Source organism: Crassostrea angulata, chromosome 1 (genome assembly GCF_025612915.1).
Source record: "Crassostrea angulata isolate pt1a10 chromosome 1, ASM2561291v2, whole genome shotgun sequence".
NCBI lineage: Eukaryota > Metazoa > Mollusca > Bivalvia > Ostreida > Ostreidae > Magallana > Magallana angulata.
Genome location: NC_069111.1, coordinates 52,253,407 through 52,279,006, shown reverse-complemented (window position 1 = coordinate 52,279,006; position 25,600 = coordinate 52,253,407). Strand labels below are relative to the sequence as shown.

Here is a 25,600-nt window from a genome sequence, read left to right as displayed (position 1 = left end):
ACAATATAATTAAAATGTACTCAACTGAGTACATGTTCTTTAAATGACAAATTAAATGAATAAAAATTTTAAAAACTTTTTAATATAAATTCACGTCCTTGCATCTATTATTACATGGTTTCAGAATACTTAGTCTTACAGAATTTAACTTCAGTAGATGGCTGCACATTTGTTGCAACAAAACTGAATACAATTTAACAAAAATATTCTGTTATATTAAATGGAGATATTTTTCATTTGAATATTTCATTTTAAATATTTCATTACCACTTACTGGTAAAAACATGTTTCTCAAGACATATTCAATGATTCTTTGCTAAAATACAACCTCCAAGACACACAGACCAAATTTATCATACATTTCATGCTGTCAGGTCAGATATAACAGAGTGTTCCAGTTCCTCAAACTATTGCACACATATTTTTAAAGTTTTGACACTCTCCACTAAAACTGATCACTTGCTGTTTTTATTCCAAAGTAAAATCAAACTGTTCGAACTGCCTCCTGAAATCCTCAGCATGTGTCTCCTCCTCCTGCCGATTTATTTTACAAGCCTTCCAGTCCACGCGCTCTGGCATGTTCAGCAGTTGGATGCTGGCCAGAACCTCTCTGTAGAGAAACAAAATTATCGAGAGAAATACTTTCTGAATCAAAAAAACCTATACAGTGTATTAAGAAGCCAATTACAAACATCCCTTGAAATCAAAGGCCACTCTAAAGACAGTAGCACCATGGTAATATATTTTTTGTATTAAATATACCATAATCTTATTTTTTAAACTTGAATCTTTCTTTGCAATTTACATTCATATAACTGAAATACAAAAAAACATGATAACACCCATCATTACAGGTGTTTATCCTAATTATAATTATGTTACCTGCCAAACTGGAGAGGAAAATTTTTGGAGATCCTATGCAGCAATTTTTCCCCTGTGGGAAGTTCTGCATAAAAATAAGGCGCCCCAACAGGAACGATCTAAAGTAACAGGAGCAGCAAGCTATTAATGGTGTGTATTTCAGCTCAACCACGTAGGAAAACAAGAAATTCAAGGGGTCCATGAGCTACATTTAACCTTAGGAAAGGTTTCTGGTTGATTTTTTGTTAAAATAAATCCTTCTCTATTTTCTACACTCTGGAAACCTTGGCTTCAAGGGGTAATGATTTAATGACTATATTTGAAACACCCCAATTTTTTTTTTTTTTTTTTTTTTTACAATTTTAACAATTTGAATGAAATTTTATACCTGCTTGAGATCAGAGTGTTTAGGAATTTCATCTAGTGTTAGAGATTCAGCCTCTGCACATTCCATAAAGCTATCTTTAGCTTCTTGCTTTCTGTCATCCGGGAATGGCACTGCCTGCATTAAGTTTATATAACAATGAAACTCGCTTTAATAGAGTATGTATGTCTAGAAATATTTGAATCTTTGGAAAACTTTAGATTGATGAGAATGATATTGCATTATAAGGAACGAAAGTAAATGGTTGAATTGTTTTTATGAAACAGCAATCAGGTAACTTGTACCTGTTTTAATCAGGTAACCTGTACCTGTTTTAATCTGGTGACTTGTACCCGATTTCCACTTACCTGTATCTGAAGATGCTGAGTCTTATAATTTCTCTCAAAAAATATGACACTTTTATTGTTCTGCTTGTAGAGTTCAATCAGAGCTTTTTTGTATCATTGATCAAATTAAGGTCCAAACTCTCAGGTGAAGGAGATCAAATACATGTACCAGATATAATAAGATGAACAAATATTCAATGTTACAAAGTTTCTTGTGATATAGTATAATGGTTTCTGAACAAAAGATACTTGTCGATTTCCTCTCGGACGCCATCAGGGGCGAGGACCATTGATTGGTGGTGACCGATCGGCAGAATTAGGGCGTGGTCTGGCACTAGACCACCCTTAGCCAGGGCCAGGTAACACTACAACAGAATCAGTAGGTATGGACGGTCAATTATACAGGATAAATGTATAATGAAAATATATCAAAATAACAATTTAGAAACCTGAAGTCAAATGGGTAAAATATTTTAAAGACAAAATCTGTCACTAGTGCAATTTTATGAAAATGCTTGAAAATTTAAAAGATTATACATGAAATTTAACTTCCAAAAAAATATAATGATGTGAAGAGAGATACTATATTTAAGAACAGTACAAAATTTTAGGTTAATGTACATGTAAAGAGAGTAACTGTTGTCTATAACAATTTAATGTACCAGGAGATCAGATCTTTTACCTCAGTCCCTACACTGACCACAAGGTGTTTCTCTACCTCAGGGGATCCAAGACAAAACCAGCAGGGTCCGGACGGGCGGGCTATAACAAACAGCAGTGTTATATTTATGTAATCCATGTACATACTTATGCAAGTAAAAAATTCAAAACATTTACCTTCAGTTCCCAATCAAACTTAATAAGTACATGTTTTTTGGGGTTTTTTTAAAATGAACTTTATTTATTTTACAAGGATTGATAAACAAGTTCTACAACTTTATTAGTATCTCTCGTTGGCACGTATGTTAGCGCGAGGGGGTCATTGGTGTGAGAAGAAGCCACGAGAACCCATGTGTCCAAGCGGGCAACCGCCATACCCCATCACATACAACCACTGTCGATCATGGAGATCGAACTCGGGTCGCAGCGGTGACAAGCGAGTGCATTGTCCACTACGCTACTTGAACACCTGTTTGTACTTTATATATATTTAAGAGAGGTATGTACTATTTACACTGGGGTAAAATACATACGGTGCTTTTTTTGTTCTCTCTTATCTTCTCTCTTCCTCTTTTTCCCTTTTTCTGTAGTATTGGTATCATAGAAAAACTGAGCAGGCTCATCCTGGAAAACATGAAAAACAGATAAAATTGTGTACAATCCTGATTACATGTATTTTTTAGATATACTGTTAGCAAGCAGATCCTCCTGCTATGAAAATATAATAATGCAAGTATTTCTATATTGGAAAGTAATGATTCACCATTTTTTTTTCATAGTGTCCTTGAACTTGCAAAAATGATCTCATCTCAAGGTCAGGACATATTTTCAGGTCACAGGCAATCTTTGTATCAAGTTTTGCCTTCTTATCATTTTTCATTACAAGATAAGTCTAAACAGGTATTATGCATTTTTTTCTAAAATGACCTTGAAGTTGTACAAATGACTTCGGCTCAAAATTATGACGCACCCTCAGGTCATCAGCAATCTTTATATGAAATAGAAACTTTCAATGTTTCTTCATTAGAAAGGTGTAGAGCAGACACAGATTATGAACTTTTTCTTCCAGTGACCTTCAACTTGCCTAAATAACCTTGGTTCAAAATCATGACACACCCTCAGGTCATAAGCAATCTTCGTGTGAAGTAGTAACTTCCAATGTTCCTCCATGACAAAAATACAGATCAGGACCAGACACCATTGCACAGACAGATAGACGGACAGACAGATGAACAAGGTGATTCCTATATACCCCTTAACTTTGTTTGCGGGGAACGGGGTATAATAAAATCACAAATGTGTGTGAATGCATTCAGGCTTTATTCTGATTCTACAAATCATGTATTCCTCTGCATAAGCGGGAAGGTAATGTATTTTGTCAATGGTGTATCATTAAGCTTCAAGAAATAGTTTTTATTAAAGGAAGAACATTAAAGTTTAACAATAATAAGCAGATATTACAAATTGTCCTGTAAAACATAAACAACAGACATGTACTGTGTGTCTCATTGACTTGTAACAAACACTTACCTTGTCAGGATGGTTAAAGGACCCTTTTTTATATGGACACTCTGTTACATCACTTGGCTGTTTGGTTAATTCCGCCTCATCCATGTTGCAAAGTGGAATGATATTGAAAGCATATAAATACTGCAAAGAAGAAAGTCAGGAAAAACTTGTACCAATATATAATTGCTGGTATACAGCCACAATATTCAGTACAACAAACTTATAATGAAGTGCGAGAATGAAGGATTTTCACTATAACAGTAATAAAGTCAAGTAAAAATAATATCTAACAACTTTATAATAATTTCAAGATTAGGAAAATGAAAATGACTTTACTGTAAGTGTAAATTCTGTCTGTTTTTATAATTTTCTTCTTTAACTGCATTAGATTTGTTTTGAATTTCATACATATACACAATAAGTACTGGTATTAAAGTTATGAAAAAAAAATTAATGTTGAAACAAGTCAGTGATTTACTTTTATAAACCGAGAAGTAACTTTTCACAGGAAATGCTTACTTTTTTCTTCTGAGAGTTGTTTACTTTGGCAAGAGAAATGAACCTGGTCACATGTTTCTCTTTCTCCACTAAGACCTTGTGATTTCTACAAATCATCAATAGAGGACATTGATTGAGTTTCTATTACAGCTGAATTTATGGAAACTACTACTCATTCAGATAAGTTCACTTCAAACTGTGCTTTTTATATTAAATTGTAACCAGGCACCACTGTCACCAACTTTCCTCACATTAATACGCAAACTCATGTCTGAGTACTGATCTCAAATCCATGCACTTTTCTATTTAGGATTTTTGAGTTGAGAACCAAGTTGAGTGATTTGTAAATTTTGGTGACAACAAGGCCTGTACAATTTACCTGTAAGGCTGTCGCTCATAGAAGACATCTTCAGTGGCACAGAAGTGATAGCGAGGCCGCAGCCCGAGGGCCAGCTGACTGATCAGGTCCGACCCACACTGCTCTGTGTCCAGCTCCTGAGTCACAGAATCAGTTTCATTTTATGCAGTATACCCCATATTTACCATTCTAATATCAGTCACTGACAATATATACAGTGTACCCTATATATATCACGTAAATATCACTCACTGATACAATATACATTGTACGGTTGTACCCCATATATATCATGTTAATATGAGTCACTGATATATATTCAGTCAATCCCACATCTATCTTGTTCGCATTAGTCACTGATTATATATAAAGTGTACTCCTTATATTACTCCTTATATTATAATTATACATTGAATCCATATCATTTTCAGTTAATATCATAAACCATGTACAATAGACCCTTCAATTTCAAGATTTCATGATGTTTGATTGTCTTTTGGATGCCTATATCCATTATGAATTACATTGTATTATGCTATAATCATTATTAATACACAAACCCTCATCAAATTGCTGTTGACTACAACTACCTATAATCAATTGTCTTGTTAAAATGATTCATTGAGCAACATTATCAACAATGGCTTGATTTTCCAACTTCTTTGTTTGCAAAAATTATTGTAATTTTCTAAACTTTAACAGTAGAGATCATAAATAAATGATCATAACACACACCACATCTGATGCATATTTAGCTGGTTGTTTTGGCCATTGAGAGGTCAGTAAGATGTCCACTCCCCTGAACTTTGTGTCCCCCTCACAGGGCAGAAGAAGGCTGGACACATCCTGCCGAGAGAAGACCCCCAGCTCGGACCGGTCCCCTTCCTTCCCACTCAGATACGCCACAGACAGGCCTGAGCTACCTGTGAAAGTTCCTTTTCTACCTGAAAAAAAAAATCAGTTTCTAAAAAATTAGTCTCTCCTTCATTCCACTTGTCCAAAACTACCTATTTCATTTTATATTCAATTTGTATTAAAAAACTTAGATATTTACTAGCCAAGGATTTAAACTTGCTCTGTGAAAAAGAAAGCAGAAGACATGGAAGATAAAATCCAACTTCCAATGAACATTTCAGTCATCCGACACTGCCCTTTGATTTCAATAAATCATCAGTGAGAGAGCAAAACTCTTAAATTTTGGATGTCTGAAAATTAGGACGTTAAAAAAAAACACAATATCATCTCTTAACAATTTATCAAAGTGTGGACTTTCCAACATGAAAGTTGAAAGGAGTCAGCTGCAGTAGACTGTGGATTGCTAATAAAACCAAAATGTCATCAACAATTAGTTGAAAGTCAGTAAATGTTGACAATCATACAAACCTAGGTAGGTCAGATTTTCACAAAGCTCCACCCCATCTGTGTTGTTCTGGTAACACTCCGACAAGGTTGGGTCATTGGGTCCTAGTATCAGGGTGCTTATTGGGACTGAAAAACAAATTTATTCTTATCTTTTCAATTTTCACATCATGAATTTACACTTAGATTTCTATATTTCATAACTGTAACATACCGCCATACCAGTACCAGTTACTTGCTGTTAATAATATTTATTTAAGTGTATTTCCTAGATAACCATACATGTAGCACTTTGTAAAAGTAAACCTAGTATATCTTCCAATCAATTTGACCATAAACATTGAGATCCAAGTTGAAAGGCAATTGTTAGATTTGAATTCTTTACCATTCTATGGACTAAAATTTTTCGCAATAAACATTTGATACTTTCTCAAGCTCAATTCCTTATTTCTGACTATGCTCTGACATGATTTCACAAACCTCTGCTAGACTTGTTTTGACTTTGTACTAACCTTGGATTCAGCTTGACTTATATTGACTTTGTACTAACCTGGATTTTATTTGACTAGATTACCTTTGCTTTGACCACTCTTGTACTTCTCCCATTCACTGGTGTTACTCCCAAAGAATTCTCCAACACACAACAGCAACTGTAATAAAAATTCTAAAACAATGATGCTGGTGTACTGTAGCTACTTTTATTCTGGGTTCAGAAAAAGAGATGAATGCTAAACATTGAATAGGTGTATTGAAAGTTGTATTTGTTTTTACCCTTTTTAATGGCATGGAAACAAAAATAAATAAGTAGTGATATAAACCTACATCAAAGCTACCACTTTTCTTCTGTATGGTGTTGACACGGCCAAACAATTTGTCTAGGTTCCCCTCAACATCGCCTGAGACCAAGCTACAACCAAGAAAATCACAAACATCAAACCATTGATCAAGGCATCCACTGGCCAAAAAAAGCCAATGCATGGTTTAAAAAAGGTTAACTGAATATTTCAGAAAAATAAACATCTTCACACATGTGATTCAGAATACTTGATGCCAAATTACGACATTTTATCATCATCAGACATATTCCCTATTTTCACTACAACATCTAGACATATACGGGTAAATTGTGCTTCTAAGGACCAGACAGAACAATCAAGTCCAAAGAATTATCTTGAGCAGTGCTGAGTCACATTGTTTTTCATTTTCTGTAACAGATTAAATTCTCTAGGGAATATATGTAAACCTAATCTCAGCAATATTTTTTAAGGCTTAAAATTGTTTATTGACTCTCCTCTGACCAGTGCCACACAGTGCCCTTGCTATTAGATTGGTATAAACTGTGATCTTGCATACAAGATGTTACTACATAGGTCCTGGTTAAAATCTTAAATAAACAATGACACGTCGCTGCGATTGCATACTTACATTTTTAATGCTTTTGAAGACATGTTTCAATTTACCGCTACCTGGAGGCCGCCATCTTTAAAGAATAATGGATTAACCGTCCTTAGTTTGTTCGAGTAAAAAATAATTACTTACAAATCAACAGTGTTTAAAAATCTTACCGATAAAAACTTAAGAAGTTTTCATTGTGAGAGATTATGTAATTTTTTTAACTCTATTATCGCTTATATTTTTTTTACAGTAAATCAATGTGTGGTATACGAATAAATTATGTGCGTATTAACCATTCAAGGAATTTGTTGCGGAGCTGCTTTGTTTACACATGTCTGCACATATCAGAAAATAGCAAGAGCGTCTATGAACAACCAGCATATTTCAACAAGACATACAATAGCACTTTTGAGCAATCAGCATAACAGAGACTTTAAAATGTCGAACGGCTTCGGTACGATAACGTGGTGGGGATTTAGTCCAGCTATTGATCTACAGAATCCAGGTAATTTATATCGCTACGACTTGACAACATGTGAAAGCAATATAGAAAATAACCATTAATGTGTATCATAAAGAATTCTACGATACTGCAAATATCATTAAACCCTATTGAAGTATGCCTTATGAGGTACTTAAAAGGCTTTTGTCACACGTTTTATTTTTTTTTAATATAAAAAGAGATTAATTTAATTGATATACATATATAGTTAATTTAGGTTGAATCAATAAAGTGTAAACTTGTAAAGGCTGTATGTACAAAGATTCATAGGGTGCTTTTCTGTGTCTCACTGGCGACATTATACTGTGTGATGGATTAAAAATGATCGTTATGTTGAAATTTGGTTGCATAGGGGTGTTCGTAATCATGAAAGTTATTTGCTTTTGCATTATGAAGTAGTGAAATCAACTATAGTCTGTCCCAAGTTATTGCTTCCATCACTTTTTGATGATTTTTAATAAAATTACACATACCTGTGAAAGCAATCTAATTAAAATTAGATCCTTCACGCTCTCGTATTTGATATGTCGCCTCACAGCGACATATCAAATACGAGAGCGTGAAGGATCTTATTTTAATTAGATTGCTGTGAAAGAAACACAGTTGAAATCGTTAAAAGGGAATATATCCAAGATATCTTCATTGATCAATTATCCCTTTCCAATCAGAAAAATTTACAGGAACAAAAACAGATTCCTTACGGAGATTTATAATGGGGAATGTTTACATCTTTTCTACATTCGGAATACACTCGGAATACATCGCGCAATTTTTTAACGTTATCATCCGGGCTTATTAATGGCTGTTGCAATGCAAATTCTCCTTAGACTTTCAATTTCGGGATGTGTATTGAAACCTGAAGCGGTAGAGGGGGCGTTTCAAAACAGATAATCTGGACATTTTTTATATTAGTGGATGAACGTAGTTTGAGCACAAAGGACGTTTTTACTATTATTTGAATATCAAGCGAAAAGTGGTTGAAGCAAAAACTCGGGACAACTAGAGTATAGTCTAGAGCAAGAAATCGTTGTTTTGTAGTGTATATATGAAAGCAATGATATGATATAGTATGTGTGATGTCAATCATGAACATATCAAAAGTACAATTATGAAAAAAGTTTATAATAATAAATCTTTATTTTATCCATTTAGATTTGATAACTGCATTGACTGGACTAAATATTGATGAGAAAGATGATGGTAAGCATGTTTTATTCATAAGATAATGGGTACCTGTAATATGATATGATAAATATCTTTAATATTTGCATTATACAGTATGTGATAAAACTTAAGAGCTCTAATTAAATTATATATTTCATATCCTTGTTGATATGTTTCTTTAAGCTTGTCATTATAAATTATTTAATAATCTTAATTGTGATCATTAAGACATGTATCTAGAATTCTATATAAATTATGTATGTATTACCAGAGGAGATGAGAATCTTGCTGGTTGGTGCTGGAGACCTGAGGCATGCTCTGACAACTTTAGCCAGATCTTATCGTTATAGGAAGAAAAAAATTCATGTGAGTCTGTGTAACATAGAACATTAATGGGTATATGGTAATTAACACATTCATATAAAATCTATTGAATAAAGACTATATATAGTACATATAAATATAGTCTACATAGATTTCAATGAACCAGGTAACTGCATCACAGAACTTGTTTCAATGTTTTAAAGCTATGGTTAAAGATCTGTGATTACCAGGTGTAAATATATTGATTGAGCTGTCTTCCAACAAATAGATGTCTCCAGATTAATAGGTATGTGATTTCATGTCTGAAAAGTCAACATATCAGGTTTCAATAGCTCAGTACTAGTGATTTAAAGCACTGACACGGTACCCCCCAGGGTTGAAGTCCTGGTTGATATTTGACTTTTCACCACCTGTTACATTTGAGGCCCAACATTCAACACCATGGCACAGTCAATCTATGGGAACCTAGCTGCCTCACAGCATTTCCTTAACTCGTAGATTTCTACTCATAAATTTGAGGGCAAATTTCTATGAAAAAGTTGAGTATGTCACTGGGTTAACAGTTGTGTGACAGACTGACAGTCAGTAAATACATGTACATGTATATCGGGTCTCAATGGCTCAGTGGTAAGAGGGCTTGCATGGTATGCCAGAGGCCCTGGGTTTGAGTCCCGGTTGAGACTTGACTTTTCAGAACTTGTTACATACATGTCTCAACAAAAACTGCTTCCTGCTTTATTATCAATTCTATCTTATTCGTTGGTTTTATTTTTGGTATGGCTTTTATGTTAATTTTAATATAAAATCATATAAATTTCAAAACATTCATGTATAGGAAAGGAAATGAATTTTCCCCATTTTTTCCACAGTTTTACATCCTGGAGAATGCGCTGGAGCTGTATGCCAGAGACATGCTATTTTTATCTTTGAGTTTGGAAACACCAAAACGCATGGGCTTACAGGGTGAGTGGTTTAGGTTCTATAATCTTGATTGGATTTGGTTTAACTGGCTTATCCAAATACATGTATCAAAACCTGGTGGAATCTCAGAAGAATTAGGTTAAAGTCTATATTCTTTGTATTCCTATTACCGCAGTACAAAAAACTTACCGTAATAAACAAGTAATCCTTCCAAAATTGGTGAAACCCTTTCATTAATCAAAAGTAAAATATTTGATTGTTTTGATTCAATTTCTTCACAGAAAAGACAGAGATGTTCCTAGAACTCTTTGGAAATCTGACGATCAGAAAACAGTCCAGTGAATATGTGGAAAAGATGGCAAATGAGTTCATTAAGTGAGTAGTCTTAGAGCATACATTCTGTGTACAGCTCATTTCATGAAATTTGTGAACACGTTTCTTGCATTGAAGCATTTTCTCTAATTTATGTAGAATGGTGACAGATTTTGACATTCTCCATCAGAAATTGCCCATGTTAGATTTGTCTCAGTTAAAGGTCAGTAATTTATATTCAGTATAATCTATTATTTATTACACAAATCCTTTTGATTTTCAAACAAGGGCATCTCCAAAAGCCAAGGGGGATCAATACAGTAATTTGCTTTTCTTCTCTGCATGTTTATATTTTGAAGAGCGAAGAGGAATGGGCCAAATTCCTTGACTAGGGATATGATAAAAGAATTTCCCCACCAAATATTGATATTATGAGCTGGTCACATTTTGATATATACTGCCTTAAATGGAGGCTGGTGTTATCCCCGCATTGATTCAAATATCAATGAATGAAAGTTTATGTTTAACTTGATATCATAATTGATTATTTTTTTCAACATTTACCGATACTCAACAAAGTAGATTAATGAGAGAATAATACATAAATGAAATTGTAAGATTATAAATTGGTTCTTACATAATATATTTTTCAGTTTAAAGAAAGAGACTTTCTTGAGGGAATTTTCAAATTTTGGAGAAATCCTTCATTAGAAATATTTGATGCAGTAAAACATTGGTAAGACTGTTTTAATTCTTATTATACCCCCGCTCCGAGGGAGAGGGGGTATACTGTTTTACCCTTGTGTGTCTGTCTGTCCGTCCGTAACAAAAATTTCTGTCGCATTTATCTCAGCAACTATTTATCGCATATGCTTGAAATTTTTACACAATATTTGTATAGGCATGCCATATCGTAGGATATATTTTTGTACCAATCAGACGTCAACTTCCTGTTAAATGACGACTTTGTTTATTTTTAGCAAAAATTTTCAAACAAATTTTTGTCAAAGAATTCTCAGCAACTGTTTATTGCAGATGCTTGAAATTTTTACACAGTGTTTGTATAGGCATGCTATATCGTGGGATGTATTTTTGTACCAATCGGACGTCAACTTCCTGTTAAATGAGTACTTTGTTTATTTTTAGCCAAAATTTTCAAACAAATTTCCGTCAAAGATTTCTCAGCAACTATTTATCGCAGATACTTGAAATTTTAACACACTTTTTGTTTTGGCATGCCATATTGTGGAATATATTTTTGTATCAATCGGACGTCAACTTCCTGTTAAATAATTACTTTGTTTATTTTTAGCCAAAATTTTCAAGCAAATTTTTGTCAAAGATTTCTCAGCAGCTATTTATCGCAGATGCTTGAAATTTTTACACAATATTTGTATAGGCATGCCATATCGTAGGATATATTTTTGTACCAATCGGACGTCAACTTCCTGTTAAATGACGACTTTGTTTATTTTTAGCAAAAATTTTCAAACAAATTTTTGTCAAAGAAATCTCAGCAACTGTTTATTGCAGATGCTTGAAATTTTTACACAGTGTTTGTATAGGCATGCTATATCGTGGGATGTATCTTTGTACCAATCGGACGTCAACTTCCTGTTAAATGAGTACTTTGTTTATTTTTAGCCAAAATTTTCAAACAAATTTCCGTCAAAGATTTCTCGGCAACTATTTATCGCAGATACTTGAAATTTTAACACACTTTTTGTTTTGGCATGCCATATTGTGGAATATATTTTTGTTTCAATCGGACGTCAACTTCCTGTTAAATAATTACTTTGTTTATTTTTAGCCAAAATTTTCAAGCAAATTTTTGTCAAAGATTTCTCAGCAGCTATTTATCGCAGATGCTTGAAATTTTTACACAGTGTTTGTTAAGGCATGCCATATCGTGGGATATATTTTTGTACCAATCGGACGTCAACTTCCTGTTAAATGAGTACTTTGTTTATTTTAGTCAAAATCTTCAAACAAAATATTTTCTTCAAAGATTTCTCAGCAGCTATTTATCGCAGATGCTTGAAATTTTAACACACTATTTGTTTAGGCATGCCATATTGTGGGATATATTTCTGTACCAACCGGATGCCAGCTTTCTGTTAAATGTCGACTTTGCTTATTTTGCATATTCACATCAGAGCGGGGGTATCAATAGTGAGCATTGGCTCACAGATATCTTGTTGGTTCTTAGTTTTAATTGAAGAAAAAATATTATGATCAATTTTGTCAATCCATGTACATGGTACTGACAATTAATTGTTAAGTCAGTCTTGTCTTTTGTGAATATTCATACAATCAGTTTAATGATATACATTGTATGCATAAACTGAAATATTTGTATTTAATTTATCTAAGTTAACTTTTGCTATAATAACTGCATATGGATTTGATTGTATAAAACTTAATATGATTATTGAACATTATTAGTGTGATAGAACAAGCATGGAATTATTTCTGTGAAATAAACCTGATATTGCTGTGTATACGGTACATTAAAAGTATTGATATCTTCGTCATGGTGTGGCCGATTACTGTAAATCTAAAGTGGTTACCTACACTGGATTTTAAGTAGGATTTTTCACCATGGGGGGGGGGGGGGGTATTTTAGGCAGTTTTCAGCTGACCATGTAACTGCTGTAAACCCCCCCCCCCCCATGCATAAATTACCTTTTTTACATTAATTTATTTGTTTGACAGGGACATGAGACAAAGACAGTACCTGGGCCCACGGTACGACTGTCGGATGAATGCTTATGACTGGGACTATCACATGAAACTTGTCAACAAAGAGGTAAAAGAAAGTCTAGATTCTACCAACATTACAAATGGAATGTAGAAAATTAATTTGGCACAGAAATATCAATTTATTTTTGCCTTCCTTTCATGTCACATGTATTTTACATTCATTTTGCTATATCTAGACTATGAAAGTTAGGATACTATCACTTCAATTCAACAAATTGCTTCAATATGCATTAATGCCTGACCAACACAATAGGTATCAATTGTTTTTACCTAGCCTTTATTTTGTGCTGCAGGCAGAAATCATTCACAAACATGAATACAAGACTTGGAGGAGTACGGGAATTGCTTTTGAACCAAGGGAGGCGACTTATGATGTCCCAAACAAAACACTGGCCTCTGGAGTGGTTGTCAATCAAGTCAGTGCACAGATAAAGCAAAGTGCAGCTTGTCATTGAGATCTCATTGCAAAGAAATGATGATGGTTAAAATTTAAAAAAGTTCATAATAAATGTGTATACTTGCAGGGAGGGGAGAAAGTGTCAAGAAGAGGATACTGGGGGGACATTGTGGCCAGCCCCTTCCTGGCATTTGGGATCCAAAGTGAGGACAAATCCTTCTTCAAGAAATCTAACAACATGTATACAAAGGTATTGAATTTATCAGTTCGATTTGGAGTATAATGCAAAGTATGCAAATGTAAATTTCACCCAACACACGTGCACAAAATGATTTATACAGTATTTATGTATTCCTAATAGTGTTTGAAAGCACTATGTAGAAATTAAGTTTAAATGTATTGACAAACTTTACCAAAATTGTGAACAATAACATAACTATAACTTGAATACTTTCAAGGAGAGAGAGAGAGAGAGAGAGAGAGAGAGAGAGAGGGGGGGGGGAGAGAGATTACAATATTGTATAACAGTTAATATTGTGATGTTCTGTTTTTCTAACTGTTGGTCTTGAAGAGAGGAATCCACATACTAAATGGTTTATTTTTTCATCTAGCTATCCCTGAATGTTGCTGAATTCAACATTTTGTCCCTCTTTCATGAGCTAACTCACAAAGAAAAATATGTCCCTCCAAAAGTGGAGGAAAAATCTTCGGAGAAAAAGGAAAAGGAAGGAGGGGCAACAATCACAGGTAATTATTGTCTGTCTCTGTCCTTCAGTCCATCCATCTGTCTGTCGGTTTATCTGTATGTCCGTCCGTCAATTTGTCTGTTTGCTGTGACTTGTGTCTATCCTCTCTTTGCTAGCCAAGGGTTTTCGATCCACTCTGCTCCCCATAAACCCATGGCAGACCTCATTACGAAAACTTGGTGATGTGATGGTGCTATCTAGGGAATAACTAGAGTTGTACCCCTTGCAACATCACATTTTAATCCAGTTAAATAACAGATTATACCTAGACAAAGCAATTATAAATTTTAATGTGTTTGTTTTGACCTCCGCTGGGAGTGAGAAGTCACTGATATGTGAAAGCTTTTATGTTATTAAACCAGGTATCTTTATCACGAATATTATGGGAAAAAGAAATTTAAAAATATACATAGTTAATTGAACTTCTTGAAGCAAAATTTATAAGCGATTTAGTTGACCATCATTGGGCGGCACTGTAATGGAGCATTTTTGTCAACTTGTTAAAATCACCGAATGTTTCACCAAAGACCACACAGATAGGCGCGTATATTCACAGCTAGACTCGACATATTTACAGAGTCCCTGTAACTTTATATGCTCTATCAGAACTATGAAGACTATAAAATCTGTGTATATTTAAATCTTGTTACAGATCACAAGAAAATTTTGATTTTTGACTGAATTTGTTGTACACCCAATCATCAGAGATCGGAATATTATTACGATCAGTCTATCCTTCAGTCTGTCAATTGTCAAAAAAAAAAAAATTCTTTCTTGACTCAGTTTTCACATATGGAGTGCCCATAGATAGATAGTATTTGAAGTAACCTTGAACTAAGTTTCTAGGTCAGAAGCAAGGGGAAAAAAGTTATCACCTCTATGTACCGATCATATTCTCTCTCTCCTTCATCCATATACTTAAATATCATCAGATTTGATTTATTTTCATGAATCTCTCTTCAGACAAATGTTCTAATAAATACCATCGTACATATAATATCAATTATAACAAAGGTCACTTAATTATTATACATGTATATGAACTTTACAGAACTAACTGAGGAGGAAGAAAATCAGGAAGAGGAAAGTTTGAAGCAGGATGAAGTCTCCAGTAACCCCCTAGAGCTACCCTATGGTCAGTAAACCGGTCAGTTATCTACCCTTTGGTTGGTAGAGATGTCCGTTATCTACACTTTTGTAAGTGACCCAGTTAGTTATCTACCCTATTGTCAGTGAATGGGCCAGATATCTACCAAACTGTCCGTGAACCTGTCAGTTATTTATCCTTTTGTAAGTGAATCTGTCAGTTATCTACCCAACTGTCAGTGAACCTGTCAGTTATCTATCCTACTGTCAGTAAACTGGTCAGTTATTTACCCTATGGTCAGTGAACCTGGCAATTATCTACCCTATTGTAATAAATCTGTCAGTTATCTACGTGATTGTCAGTAGATCTGTCAGTTATCTACCCTATTGTCTGTAGACCTGTCAGTTATTTACCCTATGGTCAGTGAACATGTCAGTTATCTACCCTATGGTCAGTGTACCTGTCAGTTATCTACTCTATTGTCAGTAGACCTGTCAGTTATCTACCTTATTGTTGTCAGTAAACCTGTCAGTAATCTACTGTTGTCAGTCAATATGTTAGCTATCTACCCTATGGTCAGTGAACCTGTCAGTTATTCACCCTATGATCAGTGAACCTGTCATTAATCTACTGTTATTGTCAGTAAACATGTTAGTTATCTACCCTATTGTCAGTAGACCTGTCATTTGTCTACCCTATGGTCAGTAGACCTTTCAGTTGTCTACCCTATTGTCAGTAGACCTGTTAGTTATCTACCCTATTGTCAGTAGACCTGTCAGTTATCTACCCTTTTGTCAGTAGACCTGTCAGTTGTCTATCCCATGGTCAAAAAAACTGTCAGTTGTCTAACCTTTTGTCAGTAAGCCTGTCAGTTGTCTATTCTACAGTCAGTAAACCTGTCAGTTATCTACCCTATGCTTGTAACTACACATTCAGTAAGAATCTTCTGTTTCTTTGTTGTAGAGATAGTATTTTGAACAACTTTAAAAGCCTGTACACATTTTTGAATGTATAAAATACTGTATTTAATTTGATACATTGTAATTTAGTTTGTTTCCTGGAGAATTATTGTGTTATAATCATTGTTTCAGAAAGTTTACCGTTAGAGGATGTTAAGATCACATTTCTTCCACTGAATTGCCTCCCAGATCTTCAGAGAAAGTCAAAATACCAAAACACATTCCACATGGTGTACTTTGCCAATAGGTAAGTGTATGTCATCATTTCAGTGCTAAAGAAAAGAGATTTCTTCAAGGGGATCACTGGTGGATCACTTGTTTTGTATACAATGTATATACTTTTTTGTCATGTTTCTACAGCCTGGTTCATCTCCTGACCTCTGATGTGGCGCCCATCCTCACCGACACTGCTGTAGTGATCATAGAGACAGCCAGGTAATAATATTACAAATGCTAGATGTTGATATAAACAGCCAGGTAATGGTATAAAAAATCAGGTAATCATGTGAAAACCCAGGTAATGATATATCAAGAGGCCAGAACAACATGAGATATTTAGTATAGCCTTTGGTTCAGGTGAGCTTAAAATTCAGGTAACAATATAAATAGTAAGGCAATGAAATTGAGATGGGTAATGCATTAGAATAACAGTCAGGTAAAGGCCCTGCCTACAGTGTAGGGCTAACAGACTAGTATTTAGAAAACCACACATAAAAAATCTACCTTCATTGTCATAAATGTGTAATAATTTGAGTCACAGTTTATTCATTTTGACCATTTCTTTAAACCTTTTTAAATTTCAGATATATGCTAGAACTGAAAGATGATCAAGAGGTGGAATTTGTCAATAAAGTGATAGGTCTGGCAAAGGCTGCTGGATGTCAGGTAATTCAAAGCAAAACAATTCTGAAAGAATCATAATTTGTGATGTACATATACATGTTCCACATTGTATCTCTTCTGTTATTATTCCTTTTCACTTTTTCAGTCTTCAAATTAATGAAAGATAGGGAAAATATAGCATGGATTGATTATAGCCTATTTAAAGTTTCCACATTTTAAATATGACTAGATATTCTGTTTAACAATTTCAAAGATCAGAGACACATGTTGTGAATTACAAAAGATGGAAGTGTACTACTTGGTGACTTCAAATTTCCAAGATCAAAATTACATGACTATTTAAGTTCAAGGTTACCGGTATTTGATCAAGTTCAAGGTTATTTGGATCAGTGCTGATTAAGGTGGCCAGACTTGGAGGCCTAATGTCTAAGTAGCCACCTGTTTGGTACTATCGTACAAAACTGTATAAAAAAGAATCACCAGGTACTTTGTATTTTTGAATAAGATCTATTTAAAGATAACTGCCTTATTTTTAGGATCCAGGGAAAATTGATGCCAAAACATCAAACTTCATCACCTTTAGATACCAGCGACCAAGTTCCTGATGTTAACTGAACAGTTGCTGTTCATTATTATAAACATCCTCCATTCATCTGAAGCAATCATAAACTATTGTGGATTTAATCTGGGTTGATGATTGACAATCAGTTTCACTGATCACAATATGTGTATATTTATTCCTTTCTGTATATAAGACAATAAATTATTGTGCAATGTTTCAGACTTTATCTTCATTTGTGCTAACTATGCTCTCTCTCTCTTTCTCTCTATATATATATATACACACACACACATGTATATATATATCTATAACCTTTCAAATCTCATTGAATATTGTTGAGGAGGGAATTTTTTGATGACCTTTTTGTATATTTTTAGCCATCTTTACCATGTTGGTAAGTCTTTTTATAAGCTAGGTAAAAGAGACTCATATACAGCATTCATGATAATGATGTATTTATTTTTAAAAACAAATACCTACATTTATTGCACATGTAAAAATGTTTGTCTAAATATCACACTTGTAGAGTTTGAGTGGAATGTCACTACCCAGTTGTCCATCATTTCCTCATAAAGTCTTTTATTCTTTGATTGGCCTGGAAGTCTCCCAAATTTTCAGTTTCTTCATTGATGATCTAGACATTACCGATACTTTGCTTCTCACAGGCTTCTATCACTTGTTGTAAATTTGTATCAAACAAGTCACATCTGAAATTATATAGTGCGAAATGTTAATTGTATATTTTGCAATACGCATGCCAGTAAATGTGTGAGCAATGCAAAAGACAACCAACATAGCTGGATAGCTAAAAACATCAAGTGGCTTAATACATGTACCACCAATCTTAAGGTGGTATTGGACACCTCCATGTAGTGATGTATTACAGGTAATTATTTATTGAAATAAACAATAAAATGAAGTGTAATTATATGAGTAGTTTCTTTCAAACATAGTCATCTAACAGCGTAGTGCAGTGGGTTAGAGGGTTTACTACGAACCTGTAAGTTATGAGTTTGAATCCTGTTCGGGGTTTTACAATTTTTACCCCTCCACATATTTTTAAAAGCTATTTTTTGGCTAAAAATTGTAAAGTTTGAATATTCTAGACCAGTGAAAGTATTCTAATTATAATGAACTTTAATCCACATAAATATAGACAGATGTCCCATACCACTTTAAATACACATGAACAGTAGAATTAGAGTACTTTACTGGTTGAAAAACAAAAAAAAGTGTGTGTCAGATTTATCAAAGATTCATGTGCAACAAAAACTGTACCAATTCTCTCTTTGTCTTGTTTATCTTCAATCGCTATTAATATTAATTCAGTTCAATTCAACACTAATTATTTTAAATTCTACCTCAAATACTACTTCAAATATAACAAAGCTAAAGCATGTTAATTGCTATATTGCATAAAGAAATTAAATGAATGTGTACACTTCTATTTAAGAAATTGATCACACTCACCGCACTGGCATATCTACAGAATATATCACACTCACCGTACTGGCATATCTACAGAATAAAAGGGGTTCTTCAGGGCAAAATCAGAAAACACTTCATACATTTTCCGTAAAAGTGCATCCACCCCTCCCTGCCTGGGGTCCGTCAGGGCAATGAATTTGATCCCTGTAACAGAATTACAATACATGTATCTCTTTTACTTTTGACAACATCTGCTATTTTTAAGATTAATCACCCTCTTTATAAACAATTAACAACATTAAGCATGTTGGCCTAGCTCTGTCATTACCTGTCATAGTTTGGTAGCAGTGAAGTTTAAATCCATCCGTCTCTAAGACTTCAATTCCTGAAGAGTGGGGCTCTGGAGATAACTGGGAACCTATGGCAAACAACCTAAAGAACAAGTAATATAAGATATAAATGGCACCTTACTAAAAACCACATTACTCAGAGAAAGAGTGAGAGGAAGAGAGAGTTTGGAACTAAGAACTTAATTATTTAATAATTGGGACCAGTACTTGAAAGGAAATCTAACATTTCATGAAAAAGACTCTATTAGATAGATAATTACATGTACAATTAAATGACATTTCTTAATTTGAAAGAATGTACATTAAGTTCTCTGAATTTCATCATCATAATCTTTATTAGAATTATGCATGACAATCTCTAATATTAAATATAATGAAAATAAGTTTTTTTTTTTAAATTCTGAATGAATTCATATACATTGTAAATGTTCAAATATAGTAATACTTTTATAATTGTTACACTTTTCGATGAAGCAAAATTCACCTCTAAGATCATTTTTCAACGTCCTTATTAAGACTAGAGCTAGTTGCAATGAAAAATAATCATACATGTTTTTGCAACTCCATGTGTTACCATTAGTTAAATGAAAAAAAAAAGAAGAAAAACTGTATTTACTTACGAGTGAAACATGCTTGCCAGCATTATTTTTTCATTGGTTGTGAGTTTTGTTCTGCCAAACTTCAGGTTGATGGGGTAATTATGAGGTGAATTTATTATTTCCATGGCATCTGTTCCATCATTTTGAAGAAAACGACCCTCAACAGGGATTCCGTTCACGCCCATTAATGTGTACCCCACTATAAATAATACATAGATTTAAAACATTATCTTCTTTTAGATATACCAGTAACAGGTGGTGAAAAGTTTAACGTCTCGAACCCTGGGCCTCTGGCAAACAGTCTCAGCTATCTAACCACTAAGCTAGCGAGACCCAATATATTGGACAAACATTCACACTGCTGTCAACCAAACGATATTATTATCACTATAAATATATTAACATCTTGCTGCTTTAAGATCTACAGATCAACAGTTACTACATGTTTCAATTTTGACGTTTTAATACAGTTCACGATGTAGTGGAAACTGATTAATATATATTTACAATATCATTATTTATAGAGCATTTGCATCGCTTTTCAAGGGTGGTCTTGAGATGCATTTTCAATGACATGGGAAAGAAAGAGGTTTACATGATAATAATACACAGTAACACACCTTTGATGCCATCCCTTTCCCCAAAAGCTACGACCAATTTTTCATCCTGTTGCTTTAAAACAAGTTCAATAGGAAAACTGAATGTTTTTTCTACTTCTGGTCTCTGTGAATAGTGGTCATATTGAAAAATCAATCCCCCTGCCTTGTTTATTATAAAAACACTAAATATTCCCATTTTCTCTCAGATGTTCTCCATTTAGACGTAATTTACCTCCAAATGCCAAAGAGTTTAAAGGGACGTAATCCTGAATGTGCCATTGTTACCGTCCTAACTGCAGACCACTGATAGAAGAAATTAACAGCTCATAGGGTATGTTATCGTCGTATTTATGTTCAGTTGGTCTTGTTAATGAATAGGAGAAGTTAATTTATATGACTGATATGCAATTTTCATCCATTATATATGAACTTTACATTTTATTCTGTGTTCAACCGTTAGTAAATTATTAGTCATAGAGGATGTGACGTCATTTTGTTGACATTTTTGCTTGGCTTTGCATTGCTACTTGTGTTTTATTTGTTAATTTATTATACCAAGTGTGAGATTTTCGTTATACAAGCAATTTACATAATTGAATGATGAGCAAATTAAAGTATTAAATATATGAAGTTAACATGGTGTGATATCAAATAGATGTATCTGTCAAATGTCTGATCAATTTGGGAAATTATGAAGTAGTAACTATTATACTGCAACTCAGTGCTTAATGCTTATATTGAGTCTAACAATATTATTCTAATCAAAGTAAACCAACCTCTATCTGAGACTTTAAGTCATATTTTTTTTAACAAGATTAATTTTACAATCGATGTTTAGAGATCAAAATATACAGATCATATATACAAAACATTAAGATGCATGTGTCACAGGATTAATTATTTTTGTTAATAAGGGGTACTACTAAACAGAGAACTCTAGAGAACTTTAGAGAACTCTGGGGATTTTCTCATATTTAAAGTATTTAGAACCCATTTTTGCATTTTATATGATAAAAAAAGTTGTATTTTAGTCGAAATATATATTTAAAATATTTGGATTTAAGTAAATATTAATTATTTCACGCAAAACATCAAGTTGGGGGAGGCTAAATTATTCAAAGGATCTCGATCCCGAGCAGTTTACTCTTTTTTAAATTCTTTCAACATTTAATGTAATTCTTATTATGGATTTTATTTAAGGTCAATTATATTTTATAATTTGTAGCGTTAGTGTCTTTATTCTCCGTTTGTGATTTGTTATGATTTTAATTAAGATACTGACTTTTTGCTTGTCGCCAACTTCAAATCTTGATAGTTTTACGACTGAGTGTAATAAAACAACTCTTCTCCATGAATATGCATTTATAAATGGACAATCGAAAAAATATCCGAGATCCACTATGACACTAGAAATTGTAAATATTAATTAAGCGATATAAAGGGTTTAAAAATAATGCATAAATTGAGAAATTAAAGGGGCATGTTCACGATTGTGGTCAAATTCTATATTTCTGTTTTAATTATTTACAATATGCTTTAGGAATACATTTTTAATGATCAAATGAAATTTAAGAGTCATTCGTTAACAGTTAAAAGCAAGATACATTTTTTCTTTACAATGATAATAACGTACGTAAGTTGTTATATCTATAACAACAGAATATGATCATTGAGATGTGATAGCTCAATATATATTATGTTGTGTTTTTACGTGCATTATTATACCAATGGCTTGAGGTAACCTGTATATATAGAAACAATGTCTAAATGACATTAGATCGGGATCGGAGTTTGACGATCACGCCGACTAGATTTCCTTCGGGAATTTGTCTTTAATTAGTTTAAAATCAACTTTAATGAGTTTATGTATGTAGTATAACATGTTACTGAACAGATACGTGCATAATAAAGCATTTATTAGCCCTTTTAAATGAAAAAATCCCAGAGTTCTCTAGGATTCTCTAGAGTTCTTTAGAGTTCTCTGTTTAGTAGGACCGGTTAATAAGTAATCATATTTGCGTTCATGTTGTTTTCATTTCCCATTGTTCATTTGTTTACGTTCACACTGCTTCATTCATTCATAGTATGATGGTAGTACGAGAGGTCACATGGTTACGTTTGGCGGGTGGATCAGTGAATGAATGGGTGTGTTAGACTGGTGTTTCGGGTTTGAGTGAGTGAGTGCGCATGTCCGTTTGCTTAATCTAACTTTGAACACGAACTTTAATTCAGAATCACGACGCCACCCAAGACAGACAGTTGAATTATTAAACTTCATAGTTTTTCAACCCGACTATATATTAGTTCATTTTCCTGTTATACTTGGTGAGTCATTTTAATCAAATATATGTAATTTAAATATTATTTAACTAATTAAAGATAAATTTAATGAGTGAATGTAGAGAAAGAGAGTGTTTTAGTAATATTATAATTGTATATGATTATAGATCACCTAGATGTTCATGTGGAAAGATTTATTCGATACACAAATACGACAATAAATATCTAAAGCGTCATTTCCACAAAAGGCCTTGGAGTTCTTAATTGTTCCCAAATGTAGCCCAGAATATATAATATATCAGCTACCCCTTGACACATGTATACTGATACCTTGCCCGCTTTTGTGAATCACTAAGACTTTATTATGGAGATACAGTATTGTACATGTATATGTTACTGCCTAGAGCGCAAACACTGTTGAAAATTGGAATCTGAAAAAAAAAAATGACCGAGGCGCGCAGGTAACATTTTTAGACTTGGCCATGTAGGCCCATGTTAGCAGCATATACGAGGGTCAATCAAAAAATACAAAGACTTTTGTCATAGTTATGCTACTTAACATCATATCATTACTAAATTTGGTAGACATAATTAAACAATAGTTTTAAACAATTTTCAGGAAAAAAAATTAATAAATTCCTTTATTTTTAAGAATTGTTTAGAATCTAATCCTGCAAACATGAGGTCATGGTGCACGGTCAAAATTTGTGTTATGTCAACAATTACCCATATAATGTTGAAAGTAATATCCCTATAAATTGGGCTTAAAACCAAATAATATCAAAACCTCAAATTAAGTATATTCATGGTATTCTATGTACCAAATAATGACGGGATATATTGTTTTGTCGAACATATATTAGAAACTAAAGACAGATAGTTCACTTTAGAATTGACTAAAAACATTGACGTCGCCGGACGTCACAGCGCAACGAGAATTACAAACAGAATGGATTTAACTCAGGAAAAAGCCGATACAAGCTGTGAAAATGCTCAATGGTGCAAAAAATAAAACAACAATTATTTGCAAGTTTGTATTTAACCGTAATAAATTTTGTGGGGGTGGTGGTAATTGTATTTTGAATATAAAACAGTCCGAAAGAGAGTGGATATCTGTAAATATTTGGTCAAAAAATAAATAACGTAAACCGACGTTCAAGGTTATCCGTACTGTAAACTAAGAGATACACGGATAGAAAATGAAAACTCTGAAGAACTAACTTCTGATTCTCGAACAAATGTGTGCAAATAAGATGTTAAGTAGTTCAGTGCCATTTTAAATGTAAGGAGAAAGGTACAAGCATCTTCGCTAGCCAAGGGTTTTCGGTCCGCTTTGCTCCCCATGACCGAAAACCCTTGGCTAGCAAAGATGGGTACAAGAGACAAAGCGTGATAGAAGATGGGATACATCTATAAAATGTGCGTGTTTAATCTTGACGTCATGTTTTGAACGTTACCGTGCGCCGTGGTGACAAAACATGTTGTTTTTAAAAAGGGGTAACAAAAATACCGTTTCATCAAATGGACTAAAACTTCGCATATCAATAACATAAGTGTTGGTGCACAGATTGATCTGTTAAGTATGACTTTCATGAAAAATATATGATAGACAGCCATATTGTCTTCGTATTTTTTGATTGACCCTCGTACATGTGTATTTCAAAACTTTTGTTCATACTTATAAGCATCTACTTTTTAAAACTGATTGTGGCATCACACTAAAATAGTGAACAGAATACTCTAATGCTGGTTCCAATGTGTGCTGAACGTCTGCGTATCTGCTCTCAGTTATAAATAAAGTATTGTAATGATAGAATAATGCAGAAGACATACGCTCTGAAGGAAAGTTAAATTTTAAAAATATGATCTTACGCCACTGACAATTATAAGGCTAGTGTACTGAGTACATTCATGATTCTTTGTAGAGCCCTTGATTAACTGATCCCAGGGTAAATAAATATCAAATATACCAATCAAACACAAAAAAAAGTAATAATTCATTTACAGGTTATCATGGTAATACAAATATTGATGAAAAAACATGACTAAAGCATCACAGCCATTTTATGTGAACTTTTAAGGACTTTGTACAAGACATCAAGATTCCAGAAATAATGTTGCCTGCGTGCGGCGAATATCCTATGCTACTTTTAAAATGTTAGTAGTTAATTTTCATAAAGTCAGATGATTCAAAATGGCTAGTAACAAATGTACATCTGTATACAGGTACACATATACCGGTAACTATAGAATCCACCCCAATGCTTATTCTTGGATGCTGCTTACATTTCAAATGCTTGTTCCTTATGGATCATCAAAAGCTCTAATAAGGTGGTCTTCATGCAGCCCTTATACTGATTTATATATCTCTATAATTAGGCCGTACAATATCTCATTAGGCACAAGTAAGCAT

The 25,600-nt window shown here is 33.5% G+C and overlaps 4 protein-coding genes across 6 annotated transcripts in view; 2 read left to right on the top strand and 2 right to left on the bottom strand.

The window, feature by feature from the left end:
- Positions 1-62: 62 nt before the first annotated feature.
- On the bottom strand, positions 63-7,503 carry LOC128186083 (CWF19-like protein 1). Its single transcript, XM_052855814.1, has 15 exons — positions 7,382-7,503; positions 6,779-6,863; positions 6,531-6,606; positions 5,981-6,085; positions 5,333-5,541; positions 4,619-4,734; positions 4,261-4,345; positions 3,763-3,882; positions 2,766-2,856; positions 2,255-2,334; positions 1,822-1,937; positions 1,594-1,687; positions 1,250-1,363; positions 883-980; positions 63-610 (listed from the first exon to the last, which is right to left on the bottom strand). The coding sequence occupies exons 1-15, from the start codon at positions 7,402-7,404 to the stop codon at positions 469-471; spliced, it is 1,554 nt and encodes a 517-aa protein (XP_052711774.1). The 5' UTR covers positions 7,405-7,503; the 3' UTR covers positions 63-468.
- A 151-nt stretch (positions 7,504-7,654) lies between these two features.
- On the top strand, positions 7,655-18,145 carry LOC128186028 (dynein axonemal assembly factor 3-like). Its single transcript, XM_052855757.1, has 16 exons — positions 7,655-7,856; positions 9,006-9,053; positions 9,289-9,383; positions 10,211-10,304; positions 10,544-10,637; positions 10,734-10,797; positions 11,228-11,310; positions 13,290-13,383; positions 13,631-13,753; positions 13,862-13,984; positions 14,346-14,481; positions 15,532-15,615; positions 16,659-16,773; positions 16,887-16,961; positions 17,330-17,411; positions 17,906-18,145. The coding sequence occupies exons 1-16, from the start codon at positions 7,718-7,720 to the stop codon at positions 17,972-17,974; spliced, it is 1,518 nt and encodes a 505-aa protein (XP_052711717.1). The 5' UTR covers positions 7,655-7,717; the 3' UTR covers positions 17,975-18,145.
- Positions 18,146-18,369: 224 nt separating this feature from the next.
- On the bottom strand, positions 18,370-21,146 carry LOC128186067 (trafficking protein particle complex subunit 4-like). Its single transcript, XM_052855795.1, has 5 exons — positions 20,929-21,146; positions 20,330-20,507; positions 19,688-19,791; positions 19,437-19,563; positions 18,370-18,638 (listed from the first exon to the last, which is right to left on the bottom strand). The coding sequence occupies exons 1-5, from the start codon at positions 21,101-21,103 to the stop codon at positions 18,566-18,568; spliced, it is 657 nt and encodes a 218-aa protein (XP_052711755.1). The 5' UTR covers positions 21,104-21,146; the 3' UTR covers positions 18,370-18,565.
- A 9-nt stretch (positions 21,147-21,155) lies between these two features.
- The window catches only part of LOC128185964 (ligand of Numb protein X 2-like), a 28,877-nt gene continuing 24,432 nt past the window's right edge, over positions 21,156-25,600 (top strand). For 2 of the 3 annotated variants that reach the window (XM_052855708.1, XM_052855687.1), the window contains exon 1: positions 21,156-21,238. The gene's annotated coding sequence lies outside the window, so the exon portion shown is untranslated. Of the gene's footprint in view, positions 21,239-23,139; positions 23,233-25,600 lie in introns of all 3 variants that reach the window. The other variant, XM_052855700.1, reaches the window with a different exon arrangement.

Excerpts from the sequence above, each read along its gene's own strand:
- LOC128186083 (XM_052855814.1), bottom strand. The coding sequence starts at position 7,404 with ATGTCTTCAAAAGCATTAAAAAT. Across the intron at positions 4,346-4,618 it reads TATGAGCGACAGCCTTACAG|AAATCACAAGGTCTTAGTGG; the intron begins GTAAATTGTACA and ends GATGATTTGTAG. Across the intron at positions 2,857-3,762 it reads CCTTTAACCATCCTGACAAG|GATGAGCCTGCTCAGTTTTT; the intron begins GTAAGTGTTTGT and ends CATGTTTTCCAG.
- LOC128186028 (XM_052855757.1), top strand. The coding sequence starts at position 7,718 with ATGAACAACCAGCATATTTCAACAAGACATACAATAGCACTTTTGAGC. Across the intron at positions 7,857-9,005 it reads TATTGATCTACAGAATCCAG|ATTTGATAACTGCATTGACT; the intron begins GTAATTTATATC and ends TTATCCATTTAG. Across the intron at positions 10,638-10,733 it reads ATGGCAAATGAGTTCATTAA|AATGGTGACAGATTTTGACA; the intron begins GTGAGTAGTCTT and ends TAATTTATGTAG.
- LOC128186067 (XM_052855795.1), bottom strand. The coding sequence starts at position 21,103 with ATGGGAATATTTAGTGTTTTTATAATAAACAAGGCAGGGGGATTGATT. Across the intron at positions 19,792-20,329 it reads CTGGCAAGCATGTTTCACTC|GTTGTTTGCCATAGGTTCCC; the intron begins GTAAGTAAATAC and ends CTTGTTCTTTAG. Across the intron at positions 18,639-19,436 it reads TCTGTAGATATGCCAGTACG|ATGTGACTTGTTTGATACAA; the intron begins GTGAGTGTGATA and ends ATATAATTTCAG.